The 25,134-nt window shown below is 40.2% G+C and overlaps 1 protein-coding gene across 1 annotated transcript in view; it reads left to right on the top strand.

Annotated features, from left to right (window-relative positions):
* Positions 1-25,134, top strand: part of NUP210L (nucleoporin 210 like) — a 73,211-nt gene that overhangs the window by 42,650 nt on the left and 5,427 nt on the right. The window contains exons 15-33 of the mRNA XM_061183427.1: positions 804-996; positions 4,000-4,088; positions 4,296-4,400; positions 4,698-4,799; positions 5,770-5,898; positions 6,412-6,539; positions 7,937-8,069; positions 8,523-8,585; positions 8,952-9,131; positions 9,514-9,594; positions 9,682-9,813; positions 9,973-10,131; positions 11,085-11,176; positions 12,315-12,489; positions 13,369-13,544; positions 14,282-14,499; positions 16,139-16,278; positions 21,696-21,822; positions 24,407-24,556. Coding sequence (XP_061039410.1) covers positions 804-996; positions 4,000-4,088; positions 4,296-4,400; positions 4,698-4,799; positions 5,770-5,898; positions 6,412-6,539; positions 7,937-8,069; positions 8,523-8,585; positions 8,952-9,131; positions 9,514-9,594; positions 9,682-9,813; positions 9,973-10,131; positions 11,085-11,176; positions 12,315-12,489; positions 13,369-13,544; positions 14,282-14,499; positions 16,139-16,278; positions 21,696-21,822; positions 24,407-24,556 — 2,572 coding nt within the window. The remainder of the gene's footprint in view (positions 1-803; positions 997-3,999; positions 4,089-4,295; positions 4,401-4,697; positions 4,800-5,769; positions 5,899-6,411; positions 6,540-7,936; positions 8,070-8,522; positions 8,586-8,951; positions 9,132-9,513; positions 9,595-9,681; positions 9,814-9,972; positions 10,132-11,084; positions 11,177-12,314; positions 12,490-13,368; positions 13,545-14,281; positions 14,500-16,138; positions 16,279-21,695; positions 21,823-24,406; positions 24,557-25,134) is intronic.

Consider the following 25,134-nt stretch of genomic DNA (forward strand, 5'->3'; position numbering starts at 1 on the left):
GTGGGGCTTCCCTGGTGGCGCAGTGGTTGAGGGTCTGCCTGCCGGTGCGGGGCACACGGGTTCGAGCCCTGGTCTGGGAGGATCCCACATGCCGCGGAGCAACGGGGCCCGTGAGCCACAGCTGCTGAGCCTGCGCGTCTGGGGCCTGTGCTCCGCAACGAGAGGGGCCGCGACGGTGAGAGGCCCGCGCACCGCGATGGGGAGTGGCCCCCGCTCGCCGCAGCTGGAGGGAGCCCTCGCACAGAAACGAAGACCCAGCACAGACAAATAAATAAATAAATAAATAAATAATAAAGTTCCGAAGCATTAAAAAAAAAAAAAATCACAACGTACTTACATTTAAAAAAAAAAAAATTTAAAACAGGTATAAAAGACGTTTTGGGGGACATTTGGGGAAATTGAAATATTGACTATACAGTATGTAACACTGAATTAATGTTAATATTCTTATGTGTGGTAATGTAGTTTTTGCTACTCATTCTTAGGAAATGCATGCTGAAATATTTAGGGGTAAAGTGCCATGATACCTAAATCATTTGGCAAAAAAAAAAAAGACACACACACATACAAATAAACACACACAGAGTATGAAAGTAGAGGGAGAGATAGAGAAAGCAAATGGTGGATTGAGATGAAGTATATATAGGTATTCATTATACCATTCTTTTAACATATCCATACCTTTGAAAACTGTCAAAGAAAAAATATTGGGAGAAAACATGATCCCTAGCTTCAGGAATATCTTACCACCTCTTAAGCTATTGTTTCTTTTCTTTTCTTTTCTTACTTTTTATTTTAATAAGATTCCTGTATCAAGCCTGAGAGACACAGTCCTGGAACTGGTAGTGTTTGATCAACACAGGAGAAAGTTTGATAATTTCAGTTCACTGATGCTAGAATGGAAATCCTCAAATGAAACACTAGCTCATTTTGAGAATTACAATTCAGTAGAGATGGTAGCAAAGGATGATGGCAGCGGGCAGACCCGGCTACATGGTATTGTAAATATTTATGAATCCTTTCATATACCTACTAAATGGTTCTGCACTAAATATTTCCTTGTGGGTGACAGTCTATTTATCCTATCTCACCTTTCACCTTCGATCTTTGTATTTTTTAGAAAACAGCATAAAGGTAGATTCCCTTGTTTGCAAAGCTAGGGTCTAGAGTCCAACGTTTCTCACAGGAACACAAAATTAAATTAATTTTAAAATGTATTGGTTACCTATTATTTGCCTAAAACTTTGGAAATATTATTCATTTGTTAGGCAGTGTTTATTGAGTGGCTACTACATGTAAGGTCCTCTGCTAGGCACTTGGAGATATAATGGTAAATGAGACACTCACAGCTTCTGCCCTCATAGACTTACAGTCCAGTTGGGGAAACTGGACTTTAAACATTACATTGTGTTAGGTGTTTTGAAGGGCAAATATGGGGTGCATTAAGAGCTTATAACAGGAGAACCTAACCTAGTTTAGATCAGAGAAGACTGCCCTAAGAAAGTAGCATGTACTCTGAGACCTGAAGAGATGGCAGAAAGAGGAAATAGAAAGAATGAACTAAATAAGTCAAGTGAGACTGACTTAGAGAGGGGGCAAGAGGCACAAGATGAGGTTCTAAGAGGGCAACAAGCCCTCAGGGGCAGTAGCCCATCAAGCCTTTGCTTGTATCACATTTGCTGAGGTCCTATTCTCCAAAGCAAGTCAGCTGGCCAAAACCAGAGTCAAGGTAGGCCAGGACTACTCAAGAGCATGGATACCACCAGGCATGATTCACCACAAGCCATTAATATAATAATCTACCACAAATCAATCCCAAAAGTAAAGAAGAAAGTGGCACAAAGGGTAACTTTTAGGTTTCTGGTATGAGTATTTGGTAACCATTCTTTTCTTTTAACTTTTTATTTTATATTGGAGTATAGTTGATTAATAATGTGTTAGTTTCAGGTGTACAGCAAAGTGATTTAGTTATACATATACATGTGTCTGTTCTTTTTCAAATTCTTTTCCCATTTAGATAACTGTTCAATTGAATAAGAAACACTAAAGAAATAAGATTTAAGCTTTCCCTTACCCACAGGGAGTTTATACTCAAGACAAGTTTAAGGGCTTAACTAGAGAATATGATAACATAATATTAATATGTATATGATACATTAACACTATAATACCAATAATATGATACAGTTAATGTAAAAAGTGGTAGGGAAGAAAGAGATGCTCCTTATATCTGTAACAATCCATCACCAAATACCATCCATTTTATTTTCTAAAGGTTTTCTCTCTTCCTCTCTATCTTCATCACTAATGTCCTCATAACCTCTATCCTACATCACCATAGTAGCCTCCTAACTGATCTCAATGTGTCTCTCCTACCCTCTAATCCACCCTCCATACTACTGTCCAGAATGATCTTTCCTCTTTTTAAAAAATATTTATTTATTTATTTATTTATTTATTTTGGCTGTGCCGGGTCTTAGTTGCGGCATGCGGGATCTTTAGTTGCAACATGCGGACTCTTAGTTGAGGCATGCAAACTCTTAGTTGTGGCATGCATGTAGGATCTAGTTCCCTGACCAGGGATCGAACCCGGGCCCCCTGAATTGGGAGCAGAGAGTATTACCCACTGGACCACCAGGGAAGTCCCCAGAATGATCTTTCTAAAATACAAATCTGGAGACTTCCCTGGTGCTCCAGTGGTAAAGAATCTGCCTTACAATGCAGGGAACGTGGGTTCAATCCCCGGTCAGGGAACTAAGATCCCACATGCTGCAGGGCAACTAAGCCCGCAGTGACACATATTGTCACTGTGTCTTTCTGGATAAAGTTCATATGTTGCAGCTTAACATACCGACCCCTGCCTACTTCTTTGGCTTCACTTCTTATTACCACCCACATGTATTCTACATTTTTCTCATACTCAACAATTTTAGATCCTTAACCATGAAAAGGCTTGTCATACCTCTTTCCTTTGCATATGTTTTATTTTCTCTTTACTTGCATCTTCACTAGGCTAAAATCTTCCTCTAGTAATCTAGGAGTTTTCTGTTCCTCTATATTCCCAGTCTAAGGAGAATATTCCTTCTTTGTGCTCTTATATATTCTGTATTATGTGCTCTGTACATACTTCTATAATAGTACTTATCACACTGTATTGCAGTGGTTGGTTTACCTCTCAGCCACCCTCCTAAACTGTGGGTTTCTTTGAAGGCAAGAACTGTGTTGTTTTCTTCTTCACCTCTGTATCCTAATTACTTTCCATAGTGCCTAGCATACAGTTAGGCCCTTAATAAATCTTTGTTGAATGAATGAATGTAACATCATGAGAAAATGCTTTACAGATTTACGCATGATCATGTGTTGAGGGTAAAATAAGAGTTGTCCTAAGTAAAGTGGCAGATTCATGTTAGTTAAAAAGAAAGAAAAAAGAATGAATGAGTAAAGCAGGGTCAGATTATGGATGGCTTCAAATACTAGTTTAAGGAGTTTGAATTGCTCTAATAAGGACTAGTTAGCGATTAAAAAAAAATTGTTTTTGCATTTAAAATTTTTGAGTAAGGGACTGACATGACATTTACATACACAAAACAGTTTAGAAGCGTGAAAAGTCCCAAAGGACAATCTCTTTATTTCTCACTTTTATTTTTAAATCAAACAAAAATTTCCCCATACCCTATTGTCAGCTTATTTTGGGACTCACAAACCATTAGAGCTGGAGAGAATTTTAGATTTTGCCTGTCCCAACCCCTCATTTAATAAAGGAACTGAGAAATAAAGTGATTGCCCAAGGTCACATAGGAATATAATTGCAGAGTCAGCATAGAACCCCAGTTTTCTGTTTCTTATGTGTTTCCCTATTCACTGTTCTTTGTTTTTGTTTTTTTCCCTGAAATAAAACACCATTTGGAAAAAATTAGGGCAGATTTTTGGTTCTCTGGAGACACTTTTGTATTCTACATGTTACTGTTTCTCACAGGGTACTTTTTTGCATGTCTCCAGGTCAAAGGATCCTTAAAGTACATCAGATAAAAGGGACTGTACTCATTGGAGTCAATTTTGTGGGCTATTCAGAGAAGGAAAGTCCAAAGGTAAGTGGAGACTGTTATATAAAAAATATTAATTAACGAAATTTAAGGCTCCTTAGAAGTCATTTATATAACTGATGTAAATCTGAGAACTATGCACCTCTATGAATCTGTTATCTTTGGCACTTGAAAGAGTACTGGAATCTTCACTCACTGAGCTGAGGAATTAAAAGTTTGTATTTACCTTTGTGGCTCTTATTATATTTCTAGGAACTTTCCAACTTGCCCAGATCTGCAGCTGTAGAGCTGCTCCTGGTAGATGATGTAACAGTATCGCCTGAGAATGCTACCATCTATAACCACCCTGATGTGAAGGTAGAAGCTATATGGGTCTAGCTAAATGGAATCATATTGGAGGGGAGAGTACTAGGTTATTAAAATTAATAGTATAACAATAAAAAAGCTCACTTATGTGTTGAAAATCAGTGATACACATATATAATGCATATATAATAATTATCCTTAGCAGTTATACTTTAATAGTCATATTTTGTCTTTGGTCCACTGACTGTAATCTTTTAATGTCATACTCTTTCTTAGGTAAGTAGAAGTTATTTTCTTTGAATTATTTATAAACCAAAGGGAACGGAATATTGTTTGATTTTTCCATAGGAAATATTTAGCCTTGTGGAAGGATCTGGTTATTTTTTAGTCAACAGTAGTGAGCAAGACATTGCCACCATCACTTACCTGGAAGCAGAAAGCTCTGTCCAGGTGAGTTCTAGAGATATTCCCAGACTGATGGTCTCAGGTCAAAGCTCATTCTTAGGAGAATGATTGGAAAATTTTTATTGGGTGTCTCAAACTTGTTACAAAAAATAACATTTGTGTCTTTTTCCTTTTTTAACCTACATAGATTCTTCAACAAAAAAAGAGGGCTTTTTGTTTGTTTGTTTTTTTCTGTAACTAGCTACAATATGTTGCAATTTTTGGCTCTGATTGAATGGAAACAGTGTAGGAGACATCTAATTATAAGATTTCCATTAAAAGAAGGTTCATTTTTATAAATTTAAAAGCACAGAACTGTGTGGATAGTTAGATATACTATTGACTTTATAACGTGAGTATATGGTATTTTCAGCCAGGACATGGCAACTTAAAATATTAAGCTGACTCCATAGTCAATATGCCAAGAGATTTGCTTTTAGTTGACTTGTAATAATAAAAAAATAGATTATATTAACATATGTATTTATTTCCTTCAAAGAGCTCAAAGGAATGTAACTTACTGTCGTCATAATGTTGCTTTTTAAAAGAGGAGATTGAGGCCCTATGGGCAAAGGATGTGAAAAACCATGCTGCTGTGCAGGAGCTGTAGTACAAGAAGGAAAAACAAAGTATCAGTCCGTCCAGTGCTTTATCTCCCTCCTTGTGATTGCATATAAATGTACATGATTTTCTTCCTGACTCCTTTCCCTGTTCAGGATTCTGCTTGAAATCAATCAATTTAAACTCTGCTCTTTATCAGTTAGTATTTGTTAAGGGTACATATTTTGCCACAAACTGAAACATCACTTTAAGGGTACATATTGTGCTATGCCTGAAACATACAATGTGACCTCTCAGAGTTCCCATCACAAAGAAAGTAAGATATTGTATTTTCCACTTTGGGTGGAAATAATTGCTATGATTATGCTTGGAGCATGTTTGCTTCTTTACCCAGCTACCATCTTCTTCCTTCTAGTTAGTTCCAGTACATCCAGGATTTCTCAGCTTGGAGGTCTATGACCTGTGTTTGGCTTTCTTGGGTCCAGCAACGGCTCACCTCAGGGTGTCAGACATGCAAGAGCTGGAGCTTGATCTGATTGATAAGGTGAGAGATGTTTGCTTTCTCTCTTAAATGAAGCAGGCATCATTCTCACTCACTAGCATCACCTAATATAGTCTGTGCTCAGCTACCAGGCCCTTTGATGATGTGAATGGAAATAACTGCCCTTAAAGAACACGATTCCAACACTAAACATGATGAAGATAAATAGAGTGTTAAAGCACAACTTAGGGACTTCCCTGGTGGTCCAGTGTTTAAAACTCCATGCTTCCAATGCAGTGGGTGTGGGTTCGATCCCTGATCAGGGAACTAAGATCCCACGTGCCACAGGGCATGGCCAAAATAAAAAAATTAAAAAACAGTTAAAAAAAAATAAAGAACAACTTAAAAGAATACACATAGATTAGGCTTACTCAATCAAAGGCTGACCAGGAACATTTAGCATGAAAAAAAGAGCTTGCCACCTCTAAGAGTTAAACGGCCCTAGGTGAATGAGACATCTCTACTAAAATTACCTTAAAAAATTATTTTTTTTAATTTTTGTTTTTTAACCACTAGGTTGAAATAGGTAAAACTGTGTTAGTAACTGTGAGGGTTCTTGGCTCTTCCAAACGCCCGTTCCAAAATAAATACTTCAGGAACATGGAGCTCAAACTGCAGTTGGCTTCTGCCATTGTCACCCTGACGTGAGTACCATTTCAATACTCCTTTCTTGGGGACTTCCCTGGTGGTCCAGTGGTAAAGAATCCGCCTTAGGGACTTCCCTGGTGGTGCAGTGGTTAAGAATCCGCCTGCCAATGCAGGGGACACGGGTTCTATCCCTGGTCGGGGAAGACCCCACATGCCGCGGAGCAACTAAGCCCGTGTGCCACAACTACTGAGCCCACACGCCACAACTACTGAAGCCCGCGCACCTAGAGCCCGTGCTCCGCAACAAGAGAAGCCACCTCAATGAGAAGCCCACACACCGCAATGAAGAGTTGCCCCCTCTCGCTGCAACTAGAGAAAGCCCGCGTGCAGCAGTGAAGACCCAACACAGCCAAAAATAAATAAATAAATAAATTTATTAAAAAAACCCAATCCTCCTTACAATGCAGGGGACGTGGATTAAATCCCTGATCAGGGAACTAAGATCCCTCATGCCGCGGGGCAACTAAGCCCGTGCGCCACAACTACTGAGCTTGTGTGCCTCAGCTAGAGAGCCTGCGTGCTGCAAACTACAGAGCCCATGCGCTCTGGAGCCTGTGTGCCACAACTGGAGAGAAGCCAGCGTGAAGATCCCGTTTGCCGCAACTAAGACCTGACGCAGCCAAAAATAAATAAAATAAAATAAATGATAAATAAATCTTTAAAAAAAATACTTCTTTCTCCCTATGCTTAATATCACAAGAATATCCCTCCTGGTAGCCTGGTTAGCTCTCCCTTAGGTTATTTCAGATTTCCTTCTTTCCTTTTTTTGTAACGGTACCTTTCAGCCCATACTCTCTTCCCATATTCAGCTCTCTACAATATACCCCTTCCAGATCCTCAGATGTCTTATTTTGGGCCTAAAATCATGTGTCTCATTAATATTTCCATTTTATGAAACTTCTCCTTGGATGATATCCTTTGGGGGTGCTTCAGACTTGAGGACCTTCAAAAAATCTAGAAGTAGAGGCACTGGTATTGCCCTCTGCGAAAGGGAAAATACAGGAATTCTGAGGCAATTTAGTATTTGCAGTTTTGCCAGTCTATGTTTATATTGCTCTTATTCCTTTGGAGACTTAGAACAAATTTTTGCCCTTCAGGAGCCTTCTGCCATTGCTATGAACTTTGTCTTGACTCTGGAAGTTATTTTCTGGTAGTTCCTTCTAAGCTGAGTTAAAATGAGCAGAAGATTGGGAATTCCCTGTGATTAGGACTCTTCGCTTTCAGTGCTGTGGGCCCGGGTTCAATCCCTGGTCGGGGAACTAAGACAAGCTGCACCACATGGCCAAAAAAAAAAGAAAAGAAAGCAGAAAATGTTAAGCATCTTAGAAAGATGCATAACTGTCCACTCTTAAAACCAAATCTTTCTCACCTAGAAATTTGTGGGTCTTTGCAGGCTAATTGAGAAACAGGACGAATACTCTGAAAATTATATCCTTCGAGCTATCACTATTGGGCAAACCACACTTGTAGCTATTGCCAGGGACAAGATGGGGAGAAAATTCACGTCAGCTCCTCGGCAAATTGAAGTAAGGAAATTATCTCATCCAAAATTCATACTTCGTCTTCTTGATAAATTTATAAATTTTATAAATTTCCAGTGGTTAGGACTCTGCACTTTCACTGCTGAGGGCGCAGTTTCCATCCCTGGTCCGGGAACTAAGATCCCGCAAGCTGTGAGGCATGTCCAAAGAAAAAAAAAAGTAGAAAAGAAAGGTAATTGTAAACATAATCTTAATGACCACTTTTATTACAGTGAGTGGATATGTAATAACTTATTTAAGCATTCTCACTTAAGTAATTTATAATTTTTTGCTATTATAAATAAAATTTGCATTTATAAATAAAATAAAATACATATTTTTGTATATAACTTCATTGTACATAATTAGGATTTTTTTCCTTAGAATAAGCTGCATGATCATTTGCTATGAACTTGACTGTAGTTAATCACTGTTGTCCTTTTGGTTTTCTCCTTCAAGGTGTTTCCTCCATTCAGACTTGTTCCAGAGAAAATGACACTGATTCCAACTAATATGATGCAGGTGATCCTAAAGCCAGAAATGAGGCTTTCTCCCCATCCCACCTCTGCTCCACCCCAACACACATATACACATACACCTCTTCCTGTTGACCTTCCCTTGTCTACTCTCAGCCAAGTACAACAGGATTTGATAAAGAAGAAAATTAGTATTTTCTTTGTTCTATGAGAAACATGGTATGAACTACTTCTTGGAATCCCGTGGATCATTTATAGCACTTCCATTTCATGTGCATTTGAGTTGATGTGGCATATGCTGGTTGGAAAGTGGGGGAAGATGAAAAAGTCGAGATACTTGGACAAAAGGTTGGGAAAGGAGATGTGACTTCTCCCCAAGGTCCAGGCATTCACTGGCGTGTTTACATTCCAGGTAATGTCTGAAGGTGGCCCTCAGCCTCAATCTATCATTCACTTCTCCATCAGTAATCAGACCGTGGCTGTTGTTAATAGGAGGGGCCAAGTTACAGGGAAGGTAGTTGGCAGAGCTGTGGTCCATGGCACCATCCAGACAGTAAATGAAGATACTGGAAAAGTCATTGTGTTTTCCCAGGTATTGGTTCTTTGTTCTGCTCTGCTTCTACTCCTCCATCTGGGAATCACTGGGAGGTGGAGGAAGAAATAGTGATGGGGAGGGTGTCAACAGCCCAGGAAAGTCTTTTCAGTCCCCTCATTTGGCATTCTCTTAACCAGGCATGGGAAATATGTAATCTTCAGTGAAAAACCCACAGAGTACTTGGCATTGTTATAAGACAGTCCCTATACTTAAGGAATTGTTTCAAGAATACAAAACAAACAAAAACAAAAAACCTATACCTATGGCATGTTTGTTGTTGTTGTTGAATGCCCCAAACAACAACAAACTAGTTATCATAAGCATCCGCCCCACAGACACTCCCTCTTAGCCTAAGCTTGCTCTCCACGCTGTTGAGCAGGATGAAGTGCAGATTGAAGTTGTGCAGCTAAGGGCTGTTAGGATCCTTGCAGCTGCAACTCGGCTCATCACAGCTACTGAGGTCAGTATGATGGCTCTATTCCAGGTTCATTATTTTGATAATGCCAGCTGGACAGGATGTATAGCACAAACCACTCTTCGTTTTCAGATGCCAGTTTATGTCATGGGAGTGACCAGTACCCAGACCCCTTTCTCCTTCAGCAATGCCAACCCTGGGCTCACATTCCATTGGTCCATGAGCAAAAGGGACGTATTGGATTTAGTGCCCAGGCATTCAGAGGTATGAACTTATCTGTTTATTATATTACCTTAGGGATCTTGATACTAAATTTATTTTATTTCATCATAAGTTTTAGACTAAAATAGCTATTTTCAACAAAGAGGGAAGGGCACAGTGTTTATTCATGAATATTTCTTAATCCATCCCTTCACTGTCTAGGTTTTTCTACAACTCCCAGTAGAGAATAACTTTGCCATGGTTGTCCACACAAAAGCAGCTGGTCGGACCAGTATCAAAGTCACTGTCCGCTGTATGAACAGTTCCTCTGGGCAGTTTGAGGGGAATTTGTTGGAACTGTCTGATGAAGTTCAGATCCTGGTAAGGTCCCAAAGCTAAATCTTGTTTTTGTATATCAAGGAGAAGAAAGTTATATTCTCTTACCATCCATGAAGAGCTTAGTCTGGATAGAGATAGAGAAATTGCTAGAGGGATCTCTGGAATAGGCTTATGGTTTCTAGATCTTTGTTATTCCTGCTAATTGCTTCTATGAGTACTGACATTAGAAACTACAGCACATGCACTCCCCTCAACTCCCAACACAGTGAATACAGTATATGAACACATAATAACTAAAGAGGAATTAATTTCTGATTTGTTCTGCCTAACATAGATATTATGATACAGTCCACTTAGCTATACTCACAGGCAGAATGAAATCCTATCCTAACTTCTGGTAAGGTATGAGAGTACGAACAGTTTCTACAGATGTTCTTAAGCTGAAAGCTAAATGGCCCTATTGTTTTTAGAACTCAAAGAAAAACTATTTTTTGTGTGGGGCAAATAAGTTTCTCTACCTCTGAATTTGGGACTAATTTTTTTTTCTTTTTTCTTTTTGCCTTTATTTTGGCTTTGGTTCCCTGATTCAGTGAGGGGTAGAGGAAAAAGCACTTTACCAGGAGGCGGAAGACCAGAATAGTGCCCTCGCTAATTAAGTACTACAGGTTCTTCATTCTCAAATCTCTTTTCAGGTTACTAGAACTAAAATTAGAAATTTCAAACTTATTTCATACCTAATATCTAAGTAATATAGGGGATGTAGTAAGTGTAAACTATGCCCAGTCCCTTGTAGTCAGAAGCAGGGCTAATATTAGGTTATATATTCTACACTACCTAAATATGTTTTAAATGCCTGGCTCATTTTGGAAAGCAGTACTGTGGGACATTGGGCTAAATTGAAGTTGGGCAGACTTGATTTGTAGTTGTCCATTTGTGAGTAAAAGTCATCATTTGTCTTTTCTGGAAATGAGGAAAACATCATTTTCTCATTCTAGGTGTTTGAAAAACTCCAACTTTTCTACCCAGAGTGCCAACCTGAACAAATTCTGATGTCCATGAATTCTCAGCTCAAACTCCATACCAACAGGTAAGGAGAATGGAGAAGAAGGCAGGCCAGGATCTAACTTTACCCTCAGAGAAACATTGCACATGGAAAGAATCATTGCCTTCTAGGTGATTTTTCTAACCCACAAATAATTTTTTTTAGTTGAAGTGAAATTCACATAACATAAAATTAAATTGTACAATTCAGTGGCGTTTAGTACATACACAGTATTATACAACCATCACCTCTAGTTCCAAAACATTTTCATTACTACCAAAGGAGACCCATACCCATTAAGCAGTCTCTCACCATTCTCCCCTCCTCTCAGTCCCTAGCAATCACTAATCAGCTGTCTCCGTGAATTTAAATGTTGTATATTTCATGTAAATGAAATCATACAGTACGTGACCTTTTCTGTCGGCTTCTTGCAGTTAACATGTTTTCGAGGTTCATCCACATTGTAGCATGTATTGGTACTTCATTCCTTTTTATGACTGAATGATATTCCATTGTATGAATGTAACACATTTTGTTTATCCAGTCATCTGTTGGTAGACTTTGGTTTGTTTTCCCCTTTTAGCTATTGTGGATAGTGCTGCTATGAACATTCATGTACAAGTATTTGTTTGAATACAGTTGGCCCTTGGTATCCACCAGGGATTGGTTCCAGGACCCGCACTCCCACCAAAATCTGCAGATGCAAAAATCCATTCTATAAAAATGGTGTAGTATTTGCATATATGCACATCCTCCTGTATACTTTAAACTATTTCTAAATTACTTATAATACCTAATACAATGTAAACGTTACATAAATAGTTGCCAGTCCAAGGCAAGTTCAAATTTTGCTTTTTGGAACTTTTTGAAATTTTCAGCCTGTGCTTGGTTAAATCTGCAGATGCAAAACCCATGGATATGAAAAGCTGACTGTACCTGTTTTCAACTCTTTTAACCAAATAATTTTTTAATGATAAATATGTAATAGTATTTGATTTTTAAAGAGATAAGCATAATCCAAAGGCTGACTTTTACCTGAGGAAAGAATAACTACACAACATGGAGAATGGCAAGCAGTTTTCTCAGAGTACAGCCTCTAACAGTAATCCTGGCAGTCTCTACTCCTTTCTTTCTTGTCAAACAGAGCCCCCAAGAGATGCCATTTGCCCCGTTTATTCCCTAGGGTAGGGGCCGCCTTTGTGAGTTCCCGCGTTCTCAAGTGTTTCCCTAATTCATCTGTCATTGAGGAGGACGGTGAAGGGCTCCTGAAAGCTGGTTCCATTGCAGGTACTGCTGTGTTGGAAGTCACTTCTATAGAACCTTTTGGAGTCAACCAAACAACTATAACTGGGGTTCAGGTGAGTTCAGGGACTTACTCAAAAAAATAAAAGGAATACCATGGCCTTAAGAGGCAGATTTCCTTTTTCAAGACTAGAAACTTCTCTGGAAGTCAGAAATGAACTGTAAGAGGACAATCTTGACATGAACCATCAAATTAAAGTGGACTTTACAGTCCTTGTTATAAGAGATTAGTCTCAAACTGGTATGACTGTCTTCTGAGCAGCTTTGGCAAAAGGGTTGGTGTGGGAGAAGCATAGAACTATTGCTATCTATTGCTAAATTAGGCTTTGTTTTTAGAATTTTTTTTTTTAATTAGAAGAGACCTTAGAGGTAAGTTAGTCTAAAACAAACAAACAAAAAATGTTTTGGGCATTAAAAATCTAGTATATTCCAGCTTCTGTGTTGCTCCTTTTACGTATATTATCTTTTTTAACTACCACAAAAACCCTATGATAGGCATTATTAGCCCTATTAAACTGATGATAAATATAAAACCTAGAATGGTTAGATGAAGATATGAAATAATAAAGCTAGGATTCAAACCTGGACTTCCCTTATTGTATCACAGTTTATCTCTTGCAGTGTGAAAACAAAACCTACAGTATTCTTGATAAGTGATCAATTATTTAACAATAAATATTGACACTTTGCACAAAATAGAAGAAATTCAGTCCTTTCCTCAAAAAGCTCCAGCTTTTCACATTTCCACTGTTTTAGTAATTAAAAAGCCATTTCCTGTACTGTCATATTTCTTTTTCACTCTGTCATCTGAAATCAAGAGCGATTTCCTACAAAAGAGGAACACCATTTTTATCATTGATTATAAGTCTCAGGATATGGTCTCAGCTCCTCTCCAATGCATCCTTCTCTGTACTAGAAGGTTTTGTCTCCCACAGGTAGCACCAGTGACATACCTGCGAATGAGCAGCCACCCCAAGCTGTACACAGCTCAAGGAAGGACCCTATCAGCCTTTCCCTTGGGCATGTCTCTCACCTTCATTGTTCAGTTTTACAATAGCATCGGAGAGAAATTCCACACACACAATACCCAGCTTTATCTGGCTTTGAACAGGTATGGAAGGCAAAGGAATGGTGTTGACATTGTGGTAGACATCTTATTGATTAACCTGGTATTATCTGAAAGCTCCAGTAAATTCCTCTCATATTCTGCACTTGGAATCTGATCTTTCTTTCTTTCATTAAGATGGGGAAAAGACCAGAATTAGTTGTTCAATGAAGAAAAATTTCAGTATGTTTTGAATTTGACAGTCCTAGTTCATACAAAGCTCCTGTAGGGAGCCAATTGGAGTATTATCAAAAAGCCATACTAAAAAAAAAAAAAAAAAGAAGCCATACTGAAAAACAATTTTTTTTAATTAAAAAAAAAAAAAAAAAGAAGCCATACTGAAAAACAATTTTTTTTAATTAAAAAAAAAACCTAGGGACTTCCCTGGTGGTCCAGCGGTTAAGACACCGTGCTCCCAATGCAGGGGGCCCAGGTTCAATCCCTGGTCAGGGAACTAGATCCCACATGCCACAGCCAAGATCCCACGTGCTGCAACTAAGACCAGGCACAGCCAAATAAATTAATTAATTAATTAATAATGATTAAAAAAAAAGCCTAGCTGGGCACTATACATATAAATGTAATTGACCTGATCCCTGGCCCTAGTTGCTTACTCTCTATTGTAGAATTCCATCTGAACTTTTGAGCTATTGAATATAAAATTTTGATAGGGTCTGCCCCCAGAACTGTTTCCTAACTATTGACTCTGTTCAGAGATTTCTACCTTTGATGTCTGCTTTCAGAGATGACCTGCTGCTTATTGGACCAGGGAATAGGAACTATACTTACATGGCTCAGGCTGTGAACAGAGGGGTGACACTTGTGAGGCTCTGGGACCAGAGACATCCAGGCATGGCAGACTATATTCCTGTTTCTGTAGAGCACGCCATCGAGCCAGACACCAAGCTTACCTTTGTCGGAGACGTCATCTGCTTCAGTACTCACCTCCTCAACCAGAATGGTTTGGATACCTTCCCTTTCTCAACCTCAAAACTGACAGGATTAGAAAGCAACTCATCCCTTAGAGGATTTTTTTTTTTTCCAAATTATCTAAAATCTAAGGGGCTCTCTGAGAAAGAAAATACTTTTGTGTGTTTTATTTTTCATGTTAACTGATAATTCTCAGTTTAGTGCCCATTTCTCTCCATAGCCAGCCAATCAGAGGTCAGCCAGTAATATTTACCAAGTGTCTATTGAATATATAGGCAGTGTAGAGTACTGTGCCTTCTCCTCCATTCCCAGCTTCTGAAGGAGGGTAATTGCTAAGTTGAACATCAGTAAAGGATGAAATAAAAGGAAGGAAAGGGCAATAAGGCTTTAGTTCTAAGAACCAATTGTGTGTGCACTGTTTTGTGAAGCACATCTGAATGCCTAACTTCTACATATACCATCACTGTAAGGTTTGGCATTGTACTGGGCTACACTATACGCTCGATCAGCAAAGCATTTCTGTTCTAAGTACTATTGAGTTACAGAAAATCAGTCTTGGGTTAGGAAATGTGTGTTATATCTTTAGGCTTCCAGGTAGCATATCCCAAAATGGTATATACTGACTGGGTATATGCTACCAAATAATCCATCCAAGTAAGGCTGGCTGGGGTGGTATGTGGCTTGGGCTTTGCGTCCTCTTTGGTGAACTATGGATACATATGTTTGGGTAAAGTGATGTAATACTGGACCTGACTTTAACATTAACTGTATATTTTGGACTTGATACAAAGCGAATTCTATTCAGCCTAGGTCAAATCCTCCAATCCTGTAACAGTTGACTTGTAAGCAACCACTACTTACTAACATGTAATCCATGGCCAGTGAGCTAACTCTGCTTACAATACCATGATTGTTAATCTTTTGTCAGTGAAGCACAGGCTTTTTTTACTCCCTTTTCCTAGGTTCTGTCAGGACTGTCCCTCTGTCTTCCATTCTGGAATTTTTTGGGCATCTCAAATCCATACCACTTTGGATGAGGAAGCAGAAGGGCCACAAGCCAGGATCAGTAATCTAATCTAATATTTGACATTCCTCTGCCACCTTGGGAATTAAACCAAAGTAAACGAATCCTCTCTTCTGCCAGTTGATGCTTGCAGTCTTCCTGCTGATATCAATCAGTAGATCAAAGCAGATTCATCCTTAGCAGGGTCTATACAAAGTTTAATCAGAGTGTTATTCCTATGTGTAAAAAGCATTTTTCTTTTTCCTAAGGAGAACAGTTACATTCTCCAACTAAGTGGCTTCTTTTGTGATTGTGAAGGTCAGCAGTTCCTATTTTATTTTGCTGGCATGACATACGAAGGGGAACCCAACATTAAGAAAACGTTAGGGACTTCCCTGGCGGTCCAGTGGTTAAGACCCTGCACTTCCAATGAAGGGGGTGTGGGTTCGATCCCTGGTCAGGGAATTAAGATCCCACGTGCCACGTGACGTGGCCAAAAAAAAATTTTTTTAAAGAAAAAAAACAGTTACCCTCAAAGCTGGGTGTTCCTCCTGGGAAGGGATATATGTATGCTTGAATGGTCTACTGACTTGGATTCTGAGTAAGGTTAGAGTGACCAATTTATATCAAAGGTTGCAGGCAAGTGCTTTCTCTTGTCTTTTCCTAGGTGAACCCGGGATGTGGATGATTTCTGCTGATGACAGTATTCTACAAACAGACATTGTCACTGGGGTAGGAGTGGCCAGGAGTCCAGGAATAGCAACAATTTTTCATGACATTCCAGGACTAGTGAAAACATATCGAGAGGTAAACCTAATGTTATGAGTTGAAGGGTTTATGGGAGTTCCCTGGTGGCTTAGTGGTTAGGATTCCAGGCTTTCACAGCCGTGGCCGGGGTTCAATCCCTGGTCGGAGAACTGAGATTCTGCAAGCTGTGTGACGCGGCCAAAAAAAAAAGTTGAAGAGTCTAGAGTAACTATTTCCATATATGGGAATATGTATATAGAAAGCACATCCTATGAAAAGAAATACACTCACATATCAGATATAAAGCCAGCCAACAAACTTTATTGGAACATAAAGGTAAATCGTGATTAAGGTTCTTAACCAAAAGAATGACTAGTCTGATTTATAATTTAAAATATCACCATGGGGGCTTCCCTGGTGGTGCAGTGGTTAAGAATCCTCCTGCCAATGGGTTCGGCAGGACCAGGGAATAGGAACTATACTTACATGGCTCAGGCTGTGAACACGGGTTCGAGCCCTGGTCCAGGAAGATCCCACATGCCGCGGAGCAGCTAAGCCCATGCGCCACAACTACTGAGCCTGCGCTCTAGAGCCCGCCAGCCACAACTACTGAGCCCGCATGCTGCAACTACTGCAGCCTGCATGCCTAGAGCCCATGCTCCGCAACAAAGAGAAGCCATCACAATGAGAAGCCCGTGCACCATATAATGAAGAGGAACCCCCGCTTGCTGCAACTAGAGAAAGCCCACGCGCAGCAACAAAGACCCAACATGGCCAAAAATTAATTAATTAATTAATTAATTAATTAAAAAAAATATATATATCACCATGGCTACTGGTTGGTACTAAACTGTAGGGGCAAGAGTAGGAGCTGAGGGCTTCCCTGGTGGCGCAGTGGTTAAGAATCTGCCTGCCAATGCAGGAGAAATGGGTTCAAGCCCTGGCCCAGGAAGATCCCACATGCCGCGGAGCGACTAAGCCCGTGTGCCACAACTACTGAAGCCCGTGCGCCTAGAGCTCATGCTCCGCAACAAGAGAAGCCACCAAAATGAGAAGCCTGTGCACCGCAACGAAGAGTAGCCCCCGCTCGCCGCAACTAAAGAAAGCCCACACGCAGCAACAAAACAAAAAAGAGTAGGAGCTGAGAGACAAGTTGGGAGGCTATAATTGCAGGAACGCAGCTGAGTATGATGGATCAGGGTGATAATAGAGGAGGTGGTAGAAAGTTGATCAGATTCTAAATATATTTTATAGGTATAGTTGATACAATTTCCCAATAGATTATATGTAGAGTGTGAAAGAATCAAGAATGACTTAAGGTTTTTGATTGAACAACTAAAAGGACAGAATTGCCATCAACTGAAATGCGTAAGACTGTAGGTAGAACAGTTTTGGAGAGAAGATCAGTTTTGGACATGTAAAGTTGGATGTCTATTAGATGTCAAATGGATGTGTTGAGGTAGCTAGATAGAAAAGTCTGGGAGTCATTGGCATAGATATTTAAAGCCATAAGATCGGACTCCCCTGGTGTTGCAGTGGTTAAGAATCCACCTGCCAATGCAGGGGACACGGGTTCAAGCCCTGGTCCAGGAAGATCCCACATGCCGCAGAGCAACTAAGCCCATGCACCACAACTACTGAGCCTGCGAGCCACAACTACTGAGCCCGCGTGCCACAACTACTGAAGCCTGTGCGCCTAGAGCCCGTGTTCCGAAACAAGAGAAGCCACTGCAGCGGAAGCCTGTGTGCTGCAACTACTGAGCCCACACGCCGCAACTACGGAAGACCACGAGCTCTAGGGCCCGAGTGCCACAACTACTGAGCCCACGTACTGCAACTACTGAAGCCCGTGTGCCTAGAGCCTGTGCTCTGCAACAAGAGAAGCCACTGTAATGAGAAGCCCACGCACAACGAAGAGCAGCCCCCATATGCCACAACTAGAGAAAGCCCACGCGCAGCAACAAAGACCCAACGCAGCCAAATAAAAAAAAAAAAAGCCATAAGATCATCAAGAGAATGAGTGTAAATAGAGAAGAGGTCCAAGGACTAAGTTCTGGGGACACTCCAATATTAAGAGCTCTGATAGAAGAATAGGAACCAACAAGAGAAATTTATAGGAATTTATACGATTTATAAGAATGACCAGAGAATGGGACTTCCCTGGTGGCGCTGTGGTTAAGAATCCGCCTGCCAATGTAGGGGACACGGGTTTGATACCTGGTCTGGGAAGATCCCACATGCTGCAGAGCAACTAAGCCCGGGCACCACAACTACTGAGCCCATGTGCCACAACTACTGAAGCCTGTGCGCCTAGAGCCCGTGCTCTGCAACAAGAGAAGCCATCGCAATGAGAAGCCTGCGCACTGCAACAAAGAGTAGCCCCCGCTCTCCGCAGCTAGAGAAAGCCTGCATGCAGCAATGAAGACCCAATGAAGCCAAAAAAAGAAAAATAAATAAATAAATAATAATTAAAGAAAAGAAAAAAAATTTATTAAAAAAAGAAAGAATGGGTAATGGGAGGAAAACCTGGGAATCCTGGTGTCCGGGAAGCCAAGTGAAGAAAGTATTTCAAGGAGGGAGGGGGAGATCAACCATGTGAAAGCTACTGATGGGTCAAGTATGAACACTGAGAAATGACTGATGGTTTTTTGCAATATGGAGGCTGGTGACTTTGAGGAGTAGCTTCAGTGGAATGAAGGGACTGGAAGTTTGATTGGAGAATTGAAAAAGAGGACTTGGAGACAGTCCTCTTCAAGGAACTGGAGTCGAGTTTGTTTTGTTGATTGTTTTTTAAAATGGGAGAAATAATGGCTTAGTAAATGACTCAGTAGAGAAGGAAAATTTGATGTAGGAGTAGGGAGAATTGCTTAAGTGATACCCTTGAGTAGGTGAGATGGGTGAACAAGTGAATAGGTAAGCTTTATAAAGCCTTTCCTATTTCCCCCTTAAATACATGTAACATCTCCTTCCTCTGTGTGCAAAGAATTTGTTCCTCTTTTCATTCCTCTTAATAGCTATTATTTTTTGAGCATCTACTATGGGCTTGGCACTCTACATCTATTTTTTAAAAATTTTTTATTTTATATACAGTACAACTATCATTTTTAATCTTCTCAACCCTGCAAAGTATTATCCCAATTTTATAAATGAGTAAATTGCCCAATAAGTGCCCACATGGTATCTGGTACCTTCTTTTAGAGCTCTAGTCGTAACATAAATAATTACATATAGATGGCATGATAACATAAATGATGTCAGAAATGCTCTTAGAATACAGAAGAAAGTCACTAATTCTGCCTAGACATTAAGGCTAAATTTTCCACAGATGACATTTAAACTGAATCCTGGGATTAGGAATTTGGCAGAAAAGAAAGGGAGAAGGCATATATGTACAAAGGCAAATAAAAAGTGTATGCTGTGTTTGAAGACCAATGAATAAATCAGGGTGGCTTCAGCATAAGTTTTGGGTTTTTTTTAAATTTTTTTTTCATTTTAACAGTTTTTTTTTTTTAAATTAATTAATTAATTTATTTATTTTTGGCTGTGTTGGGTCTTCGTTTCTGTGCAAGGGCTTTCTCTAGTTGCGGCAAGCGGGAGCTACTCTTCATCTCGGTGCGCGGGCCTCTCACTATCGCGGCCCCTCCCGTTGCAGGGCACAGGCTCCAGACGCGCAGGCTCAGTAGTTGTGGCTCACAGGCCCAGTTGCTCTGCGGCATGTGGGATCTTCCCAGACCAGGGCCCGAACCCGTGTCCCCTGCATTGGCAGGTGGATTCTCAACCACTGCACCACCAGGGAAGCCCTCAGCATAAGTTTTAAGTGTAGAGAGGGAAAAATTGGATAACATTCAAAGAGAACTTGTATCATGAGCAGATAAGACGGTTGAGGAGAGAGGCAGCATGAGAAGACAACTAGAAAAAGGGGCTGAGAAGGTTCTAGGTGCTAGAAAAGCAAGGAGAAAGGTGTCACAAAGGCAAGGGAGAGAATGAGCTATGATGTCAGAGGCTACAGAGAAGTCAAAAGGTCATATTCCAGTTGGTGTACTTCGTAAAAATGCTCATTTAATTATTCACTAAGTGGTAGACAATCACTGAGGCCTGTTATATGTCAGTGATTATGCTAGGCTCTGGAAATACAAAGATGAAAAAGACAAAACTCCTTTCCTCACTGAGCTCTTAACATAACTAACTTGATTTAGCTACCGAGTCTAAGCTCGTACTGCTCGCTGCACGACAAGCCAGTAATCGAGAGGAGAGTTGTTGGGGCGGGGCAAGGAATAACGGCTTTATTTGGAAAGCTAGCAAACTGAGAAGGTGGTGGGCTCCTGCCCCAAAGAACCATGTTGCCTGAGTTAGAATTCAGGCTCCATCCATACTAAAAGGGGAGGGGGCAAAGTCAAACACTTCCTGGTTCCCATCAGCCTCCAGTGAGGGGATGTGTTCATTTTTTCATCCCTGCAGTCGCTCACAGGTGGGCCTGGTCAAGATGTTTCCTGTGAGCTAAACAAAGGTATTTTAGCTTAATGCTCATTTCCTGGGAAGCAGGGTTCCCAGAGATGGGCCTTTATGTATAATTTAAGCTTTTAGGCAACATCCCTTTAGTGATTAACTTGTAGTAGAATACAAAAGGTTCTTCCCTGTTACAGTTTTAAGGTCCTTGAATATATAGGAAAAAATTTAAAACTACGGTAGTACTGAGGAGACTGGACAGTATACTGCATATAAATTGAAGGAATTTGGGAGGAATCCCCTGGTGGTCCAGTGGTTAGGACTCTGCGCTTCCACTACAGGGGGCATGGGTTTGATCCCTGGTAGGGGAACTAAGAACTAAGATCCTGCATGCTGTGTGCCACAGCCAAAAAAAACAGAGGGACTGGATACCCAAAGGAGTTAGAACCCAAAAATAAATAAATAAACCAGTAAGTTGAAGGTATTTGGGGGGAAAGGGCCATCATTATCACCATCTTCTCTCACGGTAATCATTAAGCACTTGCCTTATATTCAAGGCACAGTACAGGATGCACAAAGATATGTTAGGGTTCTAAGTTGAAACGCAGAATCTAATGGGAGGGATTTTAACAAGTATAAAAATACCTACAATATAAGGCAGAACATTACAAGTATTTTGAGAGAAACAGAATACTTTGAGGTTTCAGAAAAGGTTGAGATTATATGCAACTAAAGACAGAAAAAGAAAACTTTCTAAAGGAAATTGCAACTGTCTTCAAAGACATCTAATAGGGAATCATACAAAGGGAATATATGTCAGAAGGAATAATGCACAAAGACCTCCTTTTAGAAAAAAATGTTTTCTTCTCAAAAGTAAACAAATTTTGTGGTTCTCAAATATGTGATCACTAGAAGGGCAATTTGCTCTTGTGTGAAACTGCTTTTAGCTAAATAAGTTATGATGGATGGAGAAGAAGGGAACCAGATTCTCTAAGAACTTATGTACCAATTTTCCTTTGGTTTGTTGACAGGTGGTGGTCCATGCATCATCAAGATTAACACTCAGTTATGACCTTAAGACTTCTCTCACCAATACCCTCAATTCAACTGTGTTCAAGCTCTTTATCACCACTGGCAGAAATGGTGTCAATCTTAAAGGTCAGCAATCTCTTTATAGTTCTGGGTCATTATTCCCACCTTTCCCATTCTCCCTCAATTCATTTACCCCTTTGAATTAGCAATACAAGTTTTCTTTCATTTCAAAATTGATTCTACTTTTACAAAGAAATCACTGAGGGACTTCCCCGGTGGTCCAGTGGTAAAGAATCCGCCTTCCAATGCAGGGGACGCGGGTTCGATCCCTGGTTGGGGAACAACTAAGCCCATGCACCACAACTACTGAGCCCTTGTGCCTCAACAAGAGAGCCTGCATGCTGCAAACTACAGAGCCCACGCGCTCTGGAGCCCGTGCGCCACAGCTAGAGAGAGAAAAACCCGCACGCCGTAACTAGAAAAAAGCCCGTGTGCTGTAAGGGAGAGCCCGCGCGCTGCAAGGAAAGATCCCACATGCCACAACCAAGACCCGACGCAACCAAATAAATAAATAAATGTTAAAAAAAAAATCATTGAGAGCTATGAGACCTCAGAAATTATGACTGGATTAAGGTTTTGAAATAGGCTCAACCTAGTCACTGTTGTCTTTTTAGTTATAACCCTGAGATCAGGAGGTAGCCTAGACCAAGGATTTCCAAACATGGCTGATTTTTAAGGTTATCCAAAGAAATTTTTTAAAAATACAGATTCTTAGGCTCCATCCAGATTTAATAAGTTTGGGATAGAGCCTAGGATACAATTTTTTTTTTTTTTTGGCTGCGTTGGGTCTCTGTTGCTGCGCCCAGGCTTTCTGTAGTTGTGGCGAGCGGGGGCTACTCTTCGTTGCAGTGCACGGGCTTCTCGTTGCAGTGGCTTCTCTTGTTGCAGAGCACAGGCTCTAGGCGCACAGGCTTCAGTAGCTGCAGCATGCGGGCTCAGTAGTTGCGGCACGCAGGCCCTAGAGCACACAGGCTTCAGTAGTTGTGGCGCACAGGCTTAGTTGCTCCGCGGCACGTGGGATCTTCCCAGACCAGGGCTCGAACCCGTGTCCCCCGAATTGGCAGGCAGATTCTTAACCACTGCGCCACCAGGGAATCAAAGATATAATTCTTTTAAAGCTTCCCAAGATTTGAGAATTGTTGGACTAGATGATATCTGAAATGTTATTCACTCAGCAAATTTGCCTTGTGCTTTTCTTTTTTCATTCTGTATTGGGCCATGATTTACTGTCAAAAAAAGGGGGAGGACAGATAACTAAAATACAAGAAGCTTCTAATAGATTCCAAATGCTATGTTAGGAATTTTAATATCTTTTATCTCATTTAACAATCTCATCATGCAGTAATTATCATCATTTTAAAGATGAGAATACTGGGAATTCCCTGGCAGTCCAGTGGTTAGGATTCTACGCTCTCACCGCCAAGGGCCTGGGTTCAATCCCTGGTCGGGAAAAAAAAAAAAGATGAGAATACTAAGTCTAAGAGCAAGTAATTTGTACAAGGTAACAACCAGTTAGTGGCAGGAGTGGTGGATATGTTCCACTCCAAAGTGCATGTACATCCTTTCATTCCTCTTTTTTTAAAGAACAAATTCCAGATTTGGGGGCAGGGGGAAGGTAAGGGGTGGGGAGAGGGTAGGGGGGCGAGAAAACACAAACCAACCAGAGAAGTCCAGAATATAACAGAATATAACTGTCTATAAAACAAGATAATTTAAACTCTAATTGCCCTTTTTGTCCTTCAATTTTAAGCACTTAATATATTTTCTTTTCACAGTAGATATTTAATCTTATAAATACACTCTATGTATGTATAAATAAGAACACTTGATCTTTAAAATTCTCCAGGTTCTTTTACAAAGTATTAAATGTTTCTTCGTAACATATTCACTCATTGTTGTCTACCTTATTAAATTTTACAAAGAGACTAATTTTTTTCCCACCGCAGAATCTTTCTAAAACCACAACTTATTATGAAACCTCATGTAACAGTTCTTTTGATATTGCTGATAGTCTCCAAAAGATGAGAATGGTCACTAGACTGCTGGCAACTGAGAAAGAGCTTTAGCAAACTAAGACCATTAAGAAACTGTGCAGGGGAAAATCTTGTTAACAAGACATAGTTCCTATTTAATTTAAAATGCATCCATTGCAGCTGACCCAACCTTGGTGCCAGTCTGTTTCTTGCTGGCTATGTGGCTCCTGTTTAAGGCACCACTTGTAATGAACTTCTCGAGATCTTTGACTTGAATCATACTGCAAAACAGTATGTTTTGGAAAGCAAACCTTCCTAGACTTAAAAGCTACCTCCCATGTGTAGCACTTTATTTCTAACAGCTCTCCAATTTCTCTGTAATCTTCCCACTGATGAATTCCAAAAACCTTTGAAAGAGGACAGCAGCTATGATATTGATAATAGAAGCCCCATTATAGTCACAGACTAGCAGAAACAAGGGTCTTACAATCTTCTTTCAACTTGATTGTGGTAGGACCCAACAGAGCTGGCAAGTAGACAGCTGTAGCAAGTCAAGCAGAACTGACCCTCTTTGTTGCTTTTTTTTTTTTTTTTTTAGTACCAAACTGCCTCTATAAAATAGCCTCTCCTACAAATTCCTCTTAGTGACAAAGCTATTTCTCTTTTCTGCTCATTAGGATCCTGCACCCCAAGTCAGGCCTTGGCCATTACAACAACACTTCTTCCAGAGACCCTCATGCTGTGCCATGTACAGTTCAGTAATACTTTACTAGACATTCCAGCAAGTAAAGTCTTTCATGTCCATTCAGATTTCAGCATGGAGAAAGGTGGGTTCCAGCAGTTGAATCTGGTTTCCCCCTTGTTTTCATATTTGTGCAAATGTCACTTTCTTATTGGATTACATTTCTACTTTCCAGTTTCATCTGCTATATAACTGTGGAATCTTTCTCAGTCAGCATTTTTGTTCTATCCATTCAACAAACTTTTAACACGTTGTCTATAATATGCTATGCTTTTCTATTATACCTTACTATTTTCTCCTTTGTTAGCCTGTTATCTTTGTGAGGGCTTGGATTATGTCTCATTCATCTTTTATCCCCAACTAGTAGCACAGTGTTTGAATGTTGCTGAACTGAAGGATATTCCAAGCAGAACAGCATTAACAAGTGGAAAGCAGAAACAGGCATGACACTGGGAGGACTTTAAATAAATCAACTGATCTAAAATGAGACAATTCATGTCAAATGTAAATAGGTAATGCTATATCATGGAAGAGCTTCTACTCCAAGGTCAGGCAGTTTGAATGGTATGAGTAATGAGAAACCACTGATGGAAGGTTCATTCAGCAAACCGTTGAGCACCAAATAGAATGCCTGGTACCAGGACAGGCCCTGGAGGTACAGCG

The sequence above is a fragment of the Eubalaena glacialis genome, chromosome 3 (genome assembly GCF_028564815.1).
Source record: "Eubalaena glacialis isolate mEubGla1 chromosome 3, mEubGla1.1.hap2.+ XY, whole genome shotgun sequence".
In the NCBI taxonomy this organism is placed as follows: domain Eukaryota; kingdom Metazoa; phylum Chordata; class Mammalia; order Artiodactyla; family Balaenidae; genus Eubalaena; species Eubalaena glacialis.